The sequence below is a fragment of the Salvelinus namaycush genome, chromosome 42, assembly GCF_016432855.1.
Source record: "Salvelinus namaycush isolate Seneca chromosome 42, SaNama_1.0, whole genome shotgun sequence".
NCBI lineage: Eukaryota > Metazoa > Chordata > Actinopteri > Salmoniformes > Salmonidae > Salvelinus > Salvelinus namaycush.
In genome coordinates this window covers 17860473-17873246 of record NC_052348.1, presented here as the reverse complement: position 1 = coordinate 17873246, position 12774 = coordinate 17860473, and the positions used below count along the sequence as shown (strand labels likewise).

Below are 12774 nucleotides of genomic sequence, written 5' to 3'. Positions count from 1 at the left end.
GCTCTCATAAACCTGTCTCTTTAGCCAGAGGAGAGAGGTCCTGACACACACAGCTGTACTCTCCTTATACAGGGTCACTAAAGAGATCAGCATAATATGCAGTGCCTATATCTTGTATATAGGGTTGTGTTATCCCCTCATAGATTCTACAGGTAACAGGTTAATATAAACGCTTAAAAGGGAAGATTCAATACGTTTTTACCACATAAAAGATTTGATAAATATGTTTATTTGATACCGTTCAACTTTAGTGTTTGTCCTGTGTGTGTATTTTATTTCAAAACTTTAAGTGTTTTGGTTCATACCTGTACCTACTACCTTAGACCAATACCAGGGGGCGTACGAAAAAGGACATTGAGTGAAAGAAAGAAAGAAGACGGAAAGCATAGAAAGGAGGGAACAGAGGGGAAAATCAGATAAAAGAAAACACCTGTTTGGCCCAAGCGTAGAGAGGGCCTTCAGCGATCAGCACAGGACCCCATTGAATATTTTTAATCTCCTTCTCTGAACTGTCAGAGGGCCCTTCTCTCCTTCGCTCTCCCCACTTTTCATTTCATCTCGGCATTGGCAGCCACTCTGACAAGCAGTTCTTCATTTTTTATGATGTTCGTGTCTCGCAGAGTGTGTTGTCAGGCAAAGCCCTCGTCAGCGGAAAGGCTGTCCTGGGATCAGAGGAGACAAAACCAGGTGTCATACAGACAGGCGAAGAGAGAAGAGGGGAGGGAGGAGTGGGAGTGAGGGAGGAAGGGAGGGAGGGAGGGGAAACAAAGGAGTGAAGGAGAGGGGGATGTAGAGAAAAGCAGGTGAGTGAGGGTAAGGTGGAGAGGTGGTGATGGGAGAGAGGTGGTGATGGGAGAGATAGGTAGAGGGGAAGAGACTGGGTAGAGGAGAAGAGACAGGGTAGAGGGGAAGAGACAGGGTAGAGGGGAAGAGACAGGGTAGAGGGAAGAGACAGGGTAGAGGGGAAGAGACAGGGTAGAGGGGAAGAGACAGGGTAGAGGGGTAGAGGGGAAGAGACAGGGTAGAGGGGTAGAGGGGAAGAGACAGGGTAGAGGGGAAGAGACAGGGTAGAGGGGAAGAGACAGGGTAGAGGGGAAGAGACAGGGTAGAGGGGAAGAGACTGGGTAGAGGGAAGAGACTGGGTAGAGGGGAAGAGACTGGGTAGAGGGGAAGAGACAGGGTAGAGGGAAGAGACAGGGTAGAGGGGAAGAGACAGGGTAGAGGGGAAGAGACAGGGTAGAGGGGAAGAGACAGGGTAGAGGGGTAGAGGGGAAGAGACAGGGTAGAGGGAAGAGACAGGGTAGAGGGAAGAGACAGGGTAGAGGGAAGAGACAGGGTAGAGGGAAGAGACAGGGTAGAGGGAAGAGACAGGGTAGAGGGAAGAGACAGGGTAGAGGGGAAGAGACAGGGTAGAGGGGAAGAGACAGGGTAGAGGGGAAGAGACAGGGTAGAGGGGAAGAGACAGGGTAGAGGGGAAGAGACAGGGTAGAGGGAAGAGACTGGGTAGAGGGGTAGAGACTGGGTAGAGGGGTAGAGACAGGGTAGAGGGGTAGAGACAGGGTAGAGGGGTAGAGGGGAAGAGACAGGGTAGAGGGGTAGAGGGGAAGAGACAGGGTAGAGGGAAGAGACAGGGTAGAGGGGAAGAGACAGGGTAGAGGGAAGAGACAGGGTAGAGGGAAGAGACAGGGTAGAGGGAAGAGACAGGGTAGAGGGAAGAGACAGGGTAGAGGGAAGAGGGTAGAGGGGAAGAGACAGGGTAGAGGGAAGAGACAGGGTAGAGGGGAAGAGACAGGGTAGAGGGAAGAGACAGGGTAGAGGGAAGAGACAGGGTAGAGGGAAGAGACAGGGTAGAGGGGAAGAGACAGGGTAGAGGGGAAGAGAAAGGGTAGAGGGGAATAGACAGGGTAGAGGGGAAGAGACAGGGTAGAGGGGTAGAGGGGAAGAGACAGGGTAGAGGGGAAGAGACAGGGTAGAGGGGAAGAGACAGGGTAGAGGGGAAGAGACTGGGTAGAGGGGAAGAGACTGGGTAGAGGGGAAGAGACAGGGTAGAGGGAAGAGACAGGGTAGAGGGGAAGAGACAGGGTAGAGGGGAAGAGACAGGGTAGAGGGGAAGAGACAGGGTAGAGGGGAAGAGACAGGGTAGAGGGGTAGAGGGGAAGAGACAGGGTAGAGGGAAGAGACAGGGTAGAGGGAAGAGACAGGGTAGAGGGGAAGAGACAGGGTAGAGGGAAGAGACAGGGTAGAGGGAAGAGACAGGGTAGAGGGGAAGAGACAGGGTAGAGGGGAAGAGACAGGGTAGAGGGGAAGAGACAGGGTAGAGGGGAAGAGACAGGGTAGAGGGGAAGAGACAGGGTAGAGGGAAGAGACTGGGTAGAGGGGTAGAGACAGGGTAGAGGGGTAGAGACAGGGTAGAGGGGTAGAGGGGAAGAGACAGGGTAGAGGGGTAGAGGGGAAGAGACAGGGTAGAGGGAAGAGACAGGGTAGAGGGGAAGAGACAGGGTAGAGGGAAGAGACAGGGTAGAGGGAAGAGACAGGGTAGAGGGAAGAGACAGGGTAGAGGGAAGAGACAGGGTAGAGGGAAGAGGGTAGAGGGGAAGAGACAGGGTAGAGGGAAGAGACAGGGTAGAGGGGAAGAGACAGGGTAGAGGGAAGAGACAGGGTAGAGGGAAGAGACAGGGTAGAGGGAAGAGACAGGGTAGAGGGGAAGAGACAGGGTAGAGGGGAAGAGACAGGGTAGAGGGGAAGAGACAGGGTAGAGGGGAAGAGACAGGGTAGAGGGGAAGAGACAGGGTAGAGGGGAAGAGACAGGGTAGAGGGGAATAGACAGGGTAGAGGGGAAGAGACAGGGTAGAGGGGTAGAGGGAAGAGACAGGGTAGAGGGGAAGAGACAGGGTAGAGGGGAAGAGACAGGGTAGAGGGGAAGAGACTGGGTAGAGGGGAAGAGACTGGGTAGAGGGGAAGAGACTGGGTAGAGGGGAAGAGACAGGGTAGAGGGGAAGAGACTGGGTAGAGGGGAAGAGACTGGGTAGAGGGGAAGAGACAGGGTAGAGGGAAGAGACAGGGTAGAGGGGAAGAGACAGGGTAGAGGGGAAGAGACAGGGTAGAGGGGAAGAGACAGGGTAGAGGGGAAGAGACAGGGTAGAGGGGAAGAGACAGGGTAGAGGGGAAGAGACAGGGTAGAGGGGAAGAGACAGGGTAGAGGGGTAGAGGGGTAGAGGGGAAGAGACAGGGTAGAGGGGAAGAGACAGGGTAGAGGGGAAGAGACAGGGTAGAGGGGAAGAGACAGGGTAGAGGGGAAGAGACTGGGTAGAGGGGAAGAGACAGGGTAGAGGGGAAGAGACAGGGTAGAGGGGAAGAGACAGGGTAGAGGGAAGAGACAGGGTAGAGGGGAAGAGACAGGGTAGAGGGGTAGAGACAGGGTAGAGGGGGAAAGACTGGGTAGAGGGGAAGAGACTGGGTAGAGGGGAAGAGACAGGGTAGAGGGGAAGAGACAGGGTAGAGGGGAAGAGACAGGGTAGAGGGGAAGAGACATGGTAGAGGGGAAGAGACAGGGTAGAGGGGTAGAGGGGAAGAGACTGGGTAGAGGGGAAGAGACTGGGTAGAGGGGAAGAGACTGGGTAGAGGGGAAGAGACTGGGTAGAGGGGAAGAGACAGGGAAGAGACAGGGTAGAGGGGAAGAGACAGGGTAGAGGGGAAGATAAATGCTTACTTACTTACAGTGAAACGCATGCTTACTTACAGTGCAATGCTTCCATACTATCAGTGAAATGCTTCCACACTAACAGTGAAATGCTTCCACACTAACAGTGAAATGCTTCCACACTAACAGTGAAATGCTTCCATACTAACAGTGAAATGCTTCCACACTAACAGTGAAATGCTTCCATACTAACAGTGAAATGCTTCCACACTAACAGTGAAATGCTTCCATACTAACAGTGAAATGCTTCCACACTAACAGTGAAATGCTTCCACACTAACAGTGAAATGCTTCCACACTAACAGTGAAATGCTTCCATACTAACAGTGGAATGCTTCCATACTAACAGTGGAATGCTTCCACACTAACAGTGAAATGCTTCCACACTAACAGTGAAATGCTTCCACACTAACAGTGAAATGCTTCCATACTAACAGTGAAATGCTTCCACACTAACAGTGAAATGCTTCCACACTAACAGTGAAATGCTTCCACACTAACAGTGAAATGCTTCCATACTATCAGTGAAATGCTTCCATACTAACAGTGAAATGCTTCCACACTAACAGTGAAACGCTTCCACACTAACAGTGAAATGCTTCCACACTAACAGTGAAATGCTTCCATACTAACAGTGAAATGCTTCCACACTAACAGTGAAATGCTTCCACACTAACAGTGAAATGCTTCCACACTAACAGTGAAATGCTTCCACACTAACAGTGAAATGCTTCCACACTAACAGTGAAATGCTTCCACACTAACAGTGAAATGCTTCCATACTAACAGTGAAATGCTTCCACACTAACAGTGAAATGCTTCCACACTAACAGCGAAATGCTTCCACACTAACAGTGAAATGCTTCCATACTAACAGTGAAATGCTTCCACACTAACAGTGAAATGCTTCCACACTTACTTAATAAAGTGAGGTAGAAAAGGAGATGAGACACAGACAGAGGGAGATGGGGCACTTTTGAGGGAGGGAGGGATGGAGAGAGAGAAACTGTAGGTGCAAATAGAGAAAGAGAGATGACAAGAGGAGAGGCAGATAGGACAGACAGAGACTACATAGAGAAAGGCAGTCAGTTACGTTTGATCTCCTAGATGTGTTGTTATCTCCCTGCACTGTTACCTCCCAGAGAAGACTGGAGACAGGGGGAAACGTGCTAGTCATTACCTGGTGAGGCTGGCAGGGTGTGTCTGTGTTTAGGCACCTGCATGTGTCTATACCTGCAGAGTATATGCAAGAGGGTTTCAGGACGGGATTCGAAGTTAACCATAAAAATAAAACATAAACACATGTTCTTAACCAAAACGCCTGTGTTTTTCATTGACTAATGAATTGTCATTGAATTAGTATGTCCTGTATGTATGTTTAAGCCTACTCATGTTGGTGTGTGTCCTTGTCCCCTCATCCCAGCGCTGGACAAGCTGAGCACGCAGCACCTGTACCACCCCACCCAGGTGGAGATAGTTCAGTCCAACGTGGTGTTTGACATCAGCAGCCTGATGCTGTACGGGACCCAGGCGGTGCCGGTCAGACTGAAGATCCTGCTGGACCGTCTGTTCAGTGTTCTGAAGCAGGAGGAGGTGCTCCACATACTGCACGGCCTGGGCTGGACCCTGAGGGACTATGTCAGGGGCTACATACTGCAGGTAGGTGGGAGTCAGGGACACGGTTCTGATACAGACGTGTGTTACTAGAACCGTAGTGGCTAAACACACAGGAACACGTCATGGTCATTCACAGTGTAATATTTAAACAATAAGGCCCGAGGAGGTGTGGTATATGGCCGATATACCACGGCTAAGGGCTGTTCATAGAGATATATACCACAGCCCTTAGCCGTGGTATATTGGCCATATATCACATCCCCCGAGGTGCCTTATTGCTATTATAAACTGGTTACCAACTTAATTAGAGCAGGAAAAATACATGTTTTTCATACCCGAGGTATACGGTCTGATAAACCATGGCTGTCAGCCAATCAGCATTCAGGGCTCGAACCAACCAGTTTATAATCAAATATATACACACTTACAAACTCATCACTGAATATGAATACACATGGATCACGTAACATATTTTAGATGTGACTATGCACTGTAATCATTTATACACTCCCAGATGTGAGTGTGTGTGATTCTCTCGGATGTTTAACAAGTCCACTTATTCAGACTCATTGCAGCCTCTATATGTGTCACCAGGTGGGCCCGCAAATCACTATCCACATTGCAGTACTTCTCCAAAGGCTATCGATCAAAGAAACAGTAGCAACAATTGAATGTGTTTAAAAAGCTATCGCTCAATATTTCTCTAATTCTCCTCTTTGCGTCCAACAACTCCCGTCAACAGTGTCCCTCTGCAACAACGAAAAACACAATGAAAAATAGAATAGAAAAATGTCACGCCAGCAGACTATAAAACCACCATCGTACTTACCCCTCCCTCCCATATAATTGCAGTCAGACACATTTCTTAATCAAAGGTAGAGGTTTTGGTCTCTCAAAACCCAAACCAAAGTGTTCCTGAATGAATTAGTTAAGAACGAGGGGAACATGTGCTTGTGGTTAGGGTGTTCGGTGGTGTGTGTGTTGTCCAAAGCCAATAGCAGCGTTGTGGCGGCGAGGCAGGCGAGGTACCGTGGCTGGGGCTTGTGTTCCACAAAGGAGTGTGGGTAAGTGGAACAGCATGGCTGGAGAGAAAGGAGAGATGGAGGGAGGAGAGGGCAGTTTTGAGGCCTTGTATGTGGAAACAGCTTCTGTGAGTAAACTGCTCGCAGACTTGTCGAACACACAGACACACACACAGAACAATACGCACACAATGGAGATACACAGAGACAAATAAACAGATCCATGCATTCTTACAGGCTTTAGGTTGAGTTGCTGGATTTATTAGACTCAATATACCCAGGAGATTTGATTTTGCGTTGTTAAAAAAATCAATCAAATATTTTTTTTTATCTATCTAGTTTTATCTTTTTTCTTTTGATATAATTTATTTTTCAATTATTTTGCACTCTGACAAAAAATAACATATTCGTCTTCCAATCCTCGTCCAACCCGTATAGTCTTAGACTGTGAGAAAGACCTCGCGATTGGCTATCGAAACGTTCCAACTCAGTGTGGTTGGATCAGCTGGTTCTAATAGACTGTCTATCTAACTGTCGTTGTTCAAACCGCCCAGCCCAGCCTAGTCACTAACCCCCCCCCAGATCTCTTCAAAAAGGCCTTCAAAGGTTTCGCTCCGCAGCCCAAATTGTCAGTCACTTAAGGACAGTGAGCAGTCGTTGTAGCCTATTAGCCTGTAAGTAGCTATGAAATTCAATCATCTCCCAGCCTCAGGGCAGCCACGTTATGTCTGTGGTGCGTTTATTCTCTATACAGCGCTCCATGGTAGATCCAATGGAGGAGAGTTATGGGAGATATTGATGGGATGTAAAAACATGTCTTCCTGTATTTATCTGATGATGTAATAGAATGAAATACAATATGAATATGAGAGGGATTATCAGTGTGTGAACCCATTAAATTGAGAAGGACATTTGATTCAGGGTTTTGATCATTTCAGTCAGTTGATTGATACAGACGTGTCAGTACTCAGAACCTTTTTCTGCCTTTATTGTCCTGTGAAGTAAATGACATGATCCTTGACATCTGATCATAGGACAGAAAACCCCTCCGTGTAATCTCTCTTTCTCTCTGGCTTTTCACTCAATCATCCTCCTTTCACTCCTACGACACTGAAGTCAACACCCAGTTCATGATCTGTTGTACGTGTGTGTGTGTGCGTGTGTGTGTGTGCGTGCGGGCGGGCGTGCTTGTGCGTACGTGCGTCAGAGAATGGCTCTGAGTGACAAACCCTACACACGCGTCAGGAAATCTCCAGCACGCACACGGTACAATCCAACTAATAAATCCCCCTTACCTCTCACACATCTCTTTCTCTCCTCTCCTCTTTCTCTCCTCCTCCTCCTCTCGTCTCCTCCCTCCCTCTCTTCCCCGCTTTTATTTTCCTCTTTAGGCGTGTTTAGAGTGTTATTTATCCCTCTCTTTCTGTGTCTCTGGTTCAGCCTTCACTACCCAGCATGCCTTGGGGTGTGAAGGGGAAGGGGGGATGATGTGCCAGACTGCTGATTCAGCCTTTAGGAATATTTTGCATTTAGAAAACACAGAGTTTGGGAGAGGGGAAGCAGTGTGTGTGTTGTCCTGACCAGTGTGTGTGTTGTCCTGACCAGTGTTGTCCTGACCAGTGTGTGTGTGTGTGTGTGTGTGTGTTGTCCTGACCAGTGTGTGTGTTGTCCTGACCAGTGTGTGTTGTCCTGACCAGTGTGTGTGTTGTCCTGACCAGTGTGTGTGTTGTCCTGACCAGTGTGTGTGTTTTCATGACCAGTGTGTATGTTGTCCTGACCAGTGTTGTCCTGACCAGTGTGTGTGTTGTCCTGACCAGTGTGTGTGTTGTCCTGACCAGTGTGTGTTGTCCTGACCAGTGTGTGTGTTGTCCTGACCAGTGTGTGTGTTGTCCTGACCAGTGTGTGTGTTGTCCTGACCAGTGTGTGTGTTGTCCTGACCAGTGTTGTCCTGACCAGTGTGTGTGTGTGTGTGTGTGTGTGTGTGTGTGTGTGTGTGTGTGTGTGTGTGTGTGTTGTCCTGACCAGTGTGTGTGTGTGTGTGTGTGTGTGTGTGTGTGTGTGTGTGTGTGTGTGTGTGTGTGTGTGTGTGTGTGTGTGTTGTCCTGACCAGTGTGTGTGTTGTCCTGACCTGTGTGTGTGTGTGTGTGTGTGTGTTGTCCTGACCAGTGTGTGTGTGTGTGTGTGTGTGTTGTCCTGACCAGTGTGTGTGTGTCATGACCAGTGTGTGTGTGTGTGTCATGACCAGTGTGTGTGTGTGTGTTGTCCTGATCAGTGTGTGTGTTGTCCTGACCAGTGTGTGTGTGTGTTGTCATGACCAGTGTGTGTGTGTGTCATGACCAGTGTGTGTGTGTGTTGTCATGACCAGTGTGTGTGTTGTCATGACCAGTGTGTGCAGCAGGGTGTTGTGTGTGTGTCAGTGCTGCACCATAGAGCCCAAGACACTGAGCTGACAGAATAGACCTCAGGCCTTCTGATGCCTCACACTCACACCATGTATTATTTCACACACACACCCACACAGACAGACAGGTACACACACACACACACACACACACACACACACACACACACACACACACACACACACACACACACACACACACACACACACACACAGGTACACACACACAGGTACATGCACACACACACACCATGTATTATTTCACACACACACACACACCCACACAGACAGATGGGTACATACACACGCACTCACACAGACAGACAGGTACAAACACAAACACACACACTCACACTCACAGAGACAGACAGGTACAAACACACACTCACACAGACAGGTACATTCACACTCACACAGACAGGTACATACACACACGCATACACAGACAGGTACAAACACACCATTTCTCTCTGCTCGTCTGCCCGTGTCTAAGTTACAGTATGTTGTGTCAGCTCCTCTCTCTCTCGTGTGTGTTGTTCCAGTGCCGGTGGCACCCGTGTAATGTCTGACTGCGGGGGATACAACATGTTGAAAGTCCCAGCCAGCCTTCTGAATATATGAATAATGTTCTCTCCATCCCTCCACTCTCCAGCCTTCACCTGTCTCCACGGTAACACCACTGTCACCCGTAATCACTGTCCACCCCGCTCCCCGGCCGATTGGGCCCTGCCGCCTGTCACTCACACACACACCGGCGCACAGGAACACACCCTCAGGCACGGAGACGACACAGACACACATACACACACACAGTCCTTTGTCAGCACCCGCACTGCTGTGATCTCAGGACCGTGAAGAGAGTGAGGGCTTTTTCTCTCATTCTATCTTCCCTCTCTCTGTTCATCTGTTTGGGTTGGAATGCTGCAACATAAAGGTGAAGGCTTTGCCCTTAACTTAAAACTGTGTTACCAGAAACCAGGTGTAGCTAACCTGCGTGTACTTTAGTGTTTGAGCATATGTGTGTGTGAGTGTGTGCGCATTGTCCTTGTACATGCGTGTGGACATACGTCCCTACATACCTAGTTATGTGTGTGTGTGTGTTTTATAGTACGCGTGTGTGTGTCCATACAACTGTTTTGTATAGCTCCAGAGCAGGATTAGAGTCGTGCGTCACGTAGGCTCATCTGGTTCTGCCTTCTCTCCTATGTGGACATTTCGGTTGTTTCCCAACGCCACGCACCTCTCCTTCCCAGCACACAGATTACTGAGCTGATACACCACGACATGCCTTCCAGACACCAAGATAATCAACCTCCTGTCACTTTAAACATGACTGTTATCATGGTTATTGTCATGATTATCTTCGTTGTCATCAACATCAGTACTATCATAATTATCATCATTGTTTTCCTCATCAGTAAGAATATTTGCACGTTTGTCATAATTCGATTTTTCCCATCATTCAATTTCCTCCTTTTGTAATCCTACAATTATGATTCTATGAGATATTAATTAATTATCCCAGCAGCAAAGACAAATTCTACTCTCCATCTCAATGCATTATGCTAGGTCACGTACAGCATAAGAAGGGTAAATATATTGTTGAGGCGTGACTAAATATGCGTACACTTCGCAATTTACCATTGTAATAGACTGTTTAAGCAGGAGGAAATGAATCGATAGCATAAAAAGCTCAATAGGTCGTCAAGTGGTTGGAATTGTGATTTGCGAAGTGAGGGGAATTATAAATAACATCAATAGCCATTAAAATGAATGATTGTTTTTTTCTTCCTCTCCCTCCCTCTACCTCTCCCTCCCTCTTCCTCTCCCTCTCTCTTTCTCTCTCTCTTTCAATTCAAATCAATTCAATTCAAGGGGCTTTATTGGCATGGGAAACATATGTTAACATTGCCAAAGCAAGTGAGGTAGATAATACACAAAAGTGAAATAACAATTAAAATTAACAGTAAATATTACACAAACGGAAGTTTCAAAATAATAAAGACATTATAAATGTCATATTATGTATATATACAGTGTTGTAACGATGTACACATGGTTAAAGTACAAAAGGGAAAATAAATAAGCATAAATATGGGTTGTATTTACAATGGTGTGTCTTTCTCTGTCTCCCTCTCTTTTTCTCCTAAGGACCATTGTATGATCTGATCTTCACATTACAGTTACACACACACACACATGCACGCATACATACACATATGCATACATACATACACACACACACATAGGCACACACACACACACATGCATACATACACACACACACACACACACACACACACACACACACACACACACACACACACACACACACACACACACACACACACAGTGTACACATACACACACACAATCAGCAATTATGAACCATTAGCAAACAGAATTATATATCGCTATAACCTCTACAGCTGATTCACTCTTAACAATAGCATAGTTAACAACGCACACACACACACACACACACACACACACACACACACACACACACACACACACACACACACACACACACACACACACACACACACACACACACACACACACACACACACACACACACACACACACACACACACACACATTGCATCTATAGCAATAAGCTAATGAGGCCTAACGCACTGTACTTCTCCTCTCAGTAAACACATTCTTATAGCCACCGTAGGGACACAATCGCTCCCCGTGATCTCATTTTCAACTGTTTTAATTTCAAAAAGTGCTTTAATGACCTTCGCAGTGGTCCTCGCCACTCCACGACTGTTGTGCAGTAAAATATTCCATTAGGAAATTGTACTGAAAAACCCAGCGGGATCATTACAGACCCAAACCCACACTTCTGCTAGATTTTCAGAAAATAAAATAAATAAAATGGTTGTTTAGTGGAAAGTGTCTGTTTTGGCTGAATTTAAGGAAGGGTTGTAAACCAGACTGTATTGTCTTGCTGACCTTTTCATTTTCCTGCTGCTTTTATCGGTGGTTATTCTCACCATTACATGTCATCATCAGTATGGACGGCTGTTGTAGCATCGTATGATAAGATCACATCCCCTAGCCAGACATGTACCAGATCACATCCCCTAGCCAGACATGTACCAGATAACATCCCCTAGCCAGACATGTACCAGATCACATCCCCTAGCCAGACATGTACCAGATCACATCCCCTAGCCAGACATGTACGAGATCACATCCCCTAGCCTGACATGTACCAGATCACATCCCCTAGCCAGACATGTACCAGATCACATCCCCTAGTCAGACATGTACCAGATCACATCCCCTAGCCAGACATGTACCAGATCACATCCCCTAGCCAGACATGTACCAGATCACATCCCCTAGCCAGACATGTACCAGATCACATCCCCTAGTCAGACATGTACCAGATCACATCCCCTAGCCAGACATGTACCAGATCACATCCCCTAGCCAGACATGTACCAGATCACATCCCCTAGTCAGACATGTACCAGATCACATCCCCTAGTCAGACATGTACCAGATCACATCCCCTAGTCAGACATGTACCAGATCACATCCCCTAGCCAGACATGTACCAGATCACATCCCCTAGCCAGACATGTACCAGATCACATCCCCTAGCCAGACATGTACCAGATCACATCCCCTAGCCAGACATGTACCAGATCACATCCCCTAGCCAGACATGTACCAGATCACATCCCCTAGCCAGACATGTACCAGATCACATCCCCTAGCCAGACATGTACCAGATCACATCCCCTAGCCAGACATGTACCAGATCACATCCCCTAGCCAGACATGTACCAGATCACATCCCCTAGCCAGACATGTACCAGATCACATCCCCTAGCCAGACATGTACCAGATCACATCCCCTAGTCAGACATGTACCAGATCACATCCCCTAGTCAGACATGTACCAGATCACATCCCCTAGCCAGACATGTACCAGATCACATCCCCTAGCCAGACATGTACCAGATCACATCCCCTAGCCAGACATGTACCAGATCACATCCCCTAGCCAGACA

General features: G+C 47.7%; 1 protein-coding gene across 1 annotated transcript in view; it reads left to right on the top strand.

Moving 5' to 3' along the window:
• Positions 1–12774, top strand: part of bnc2 (basonuclin 2) — a 148735-nt gene that overhangs the window by 71068 nt on the left and 64893 nt on the right. The window contains 1 exon segment of the mRNA XM_038981923.1: positions 5124–5359. Coding sequence (XP_038837851.1) covers positions 5124–5359 — 236 coding nt within the window.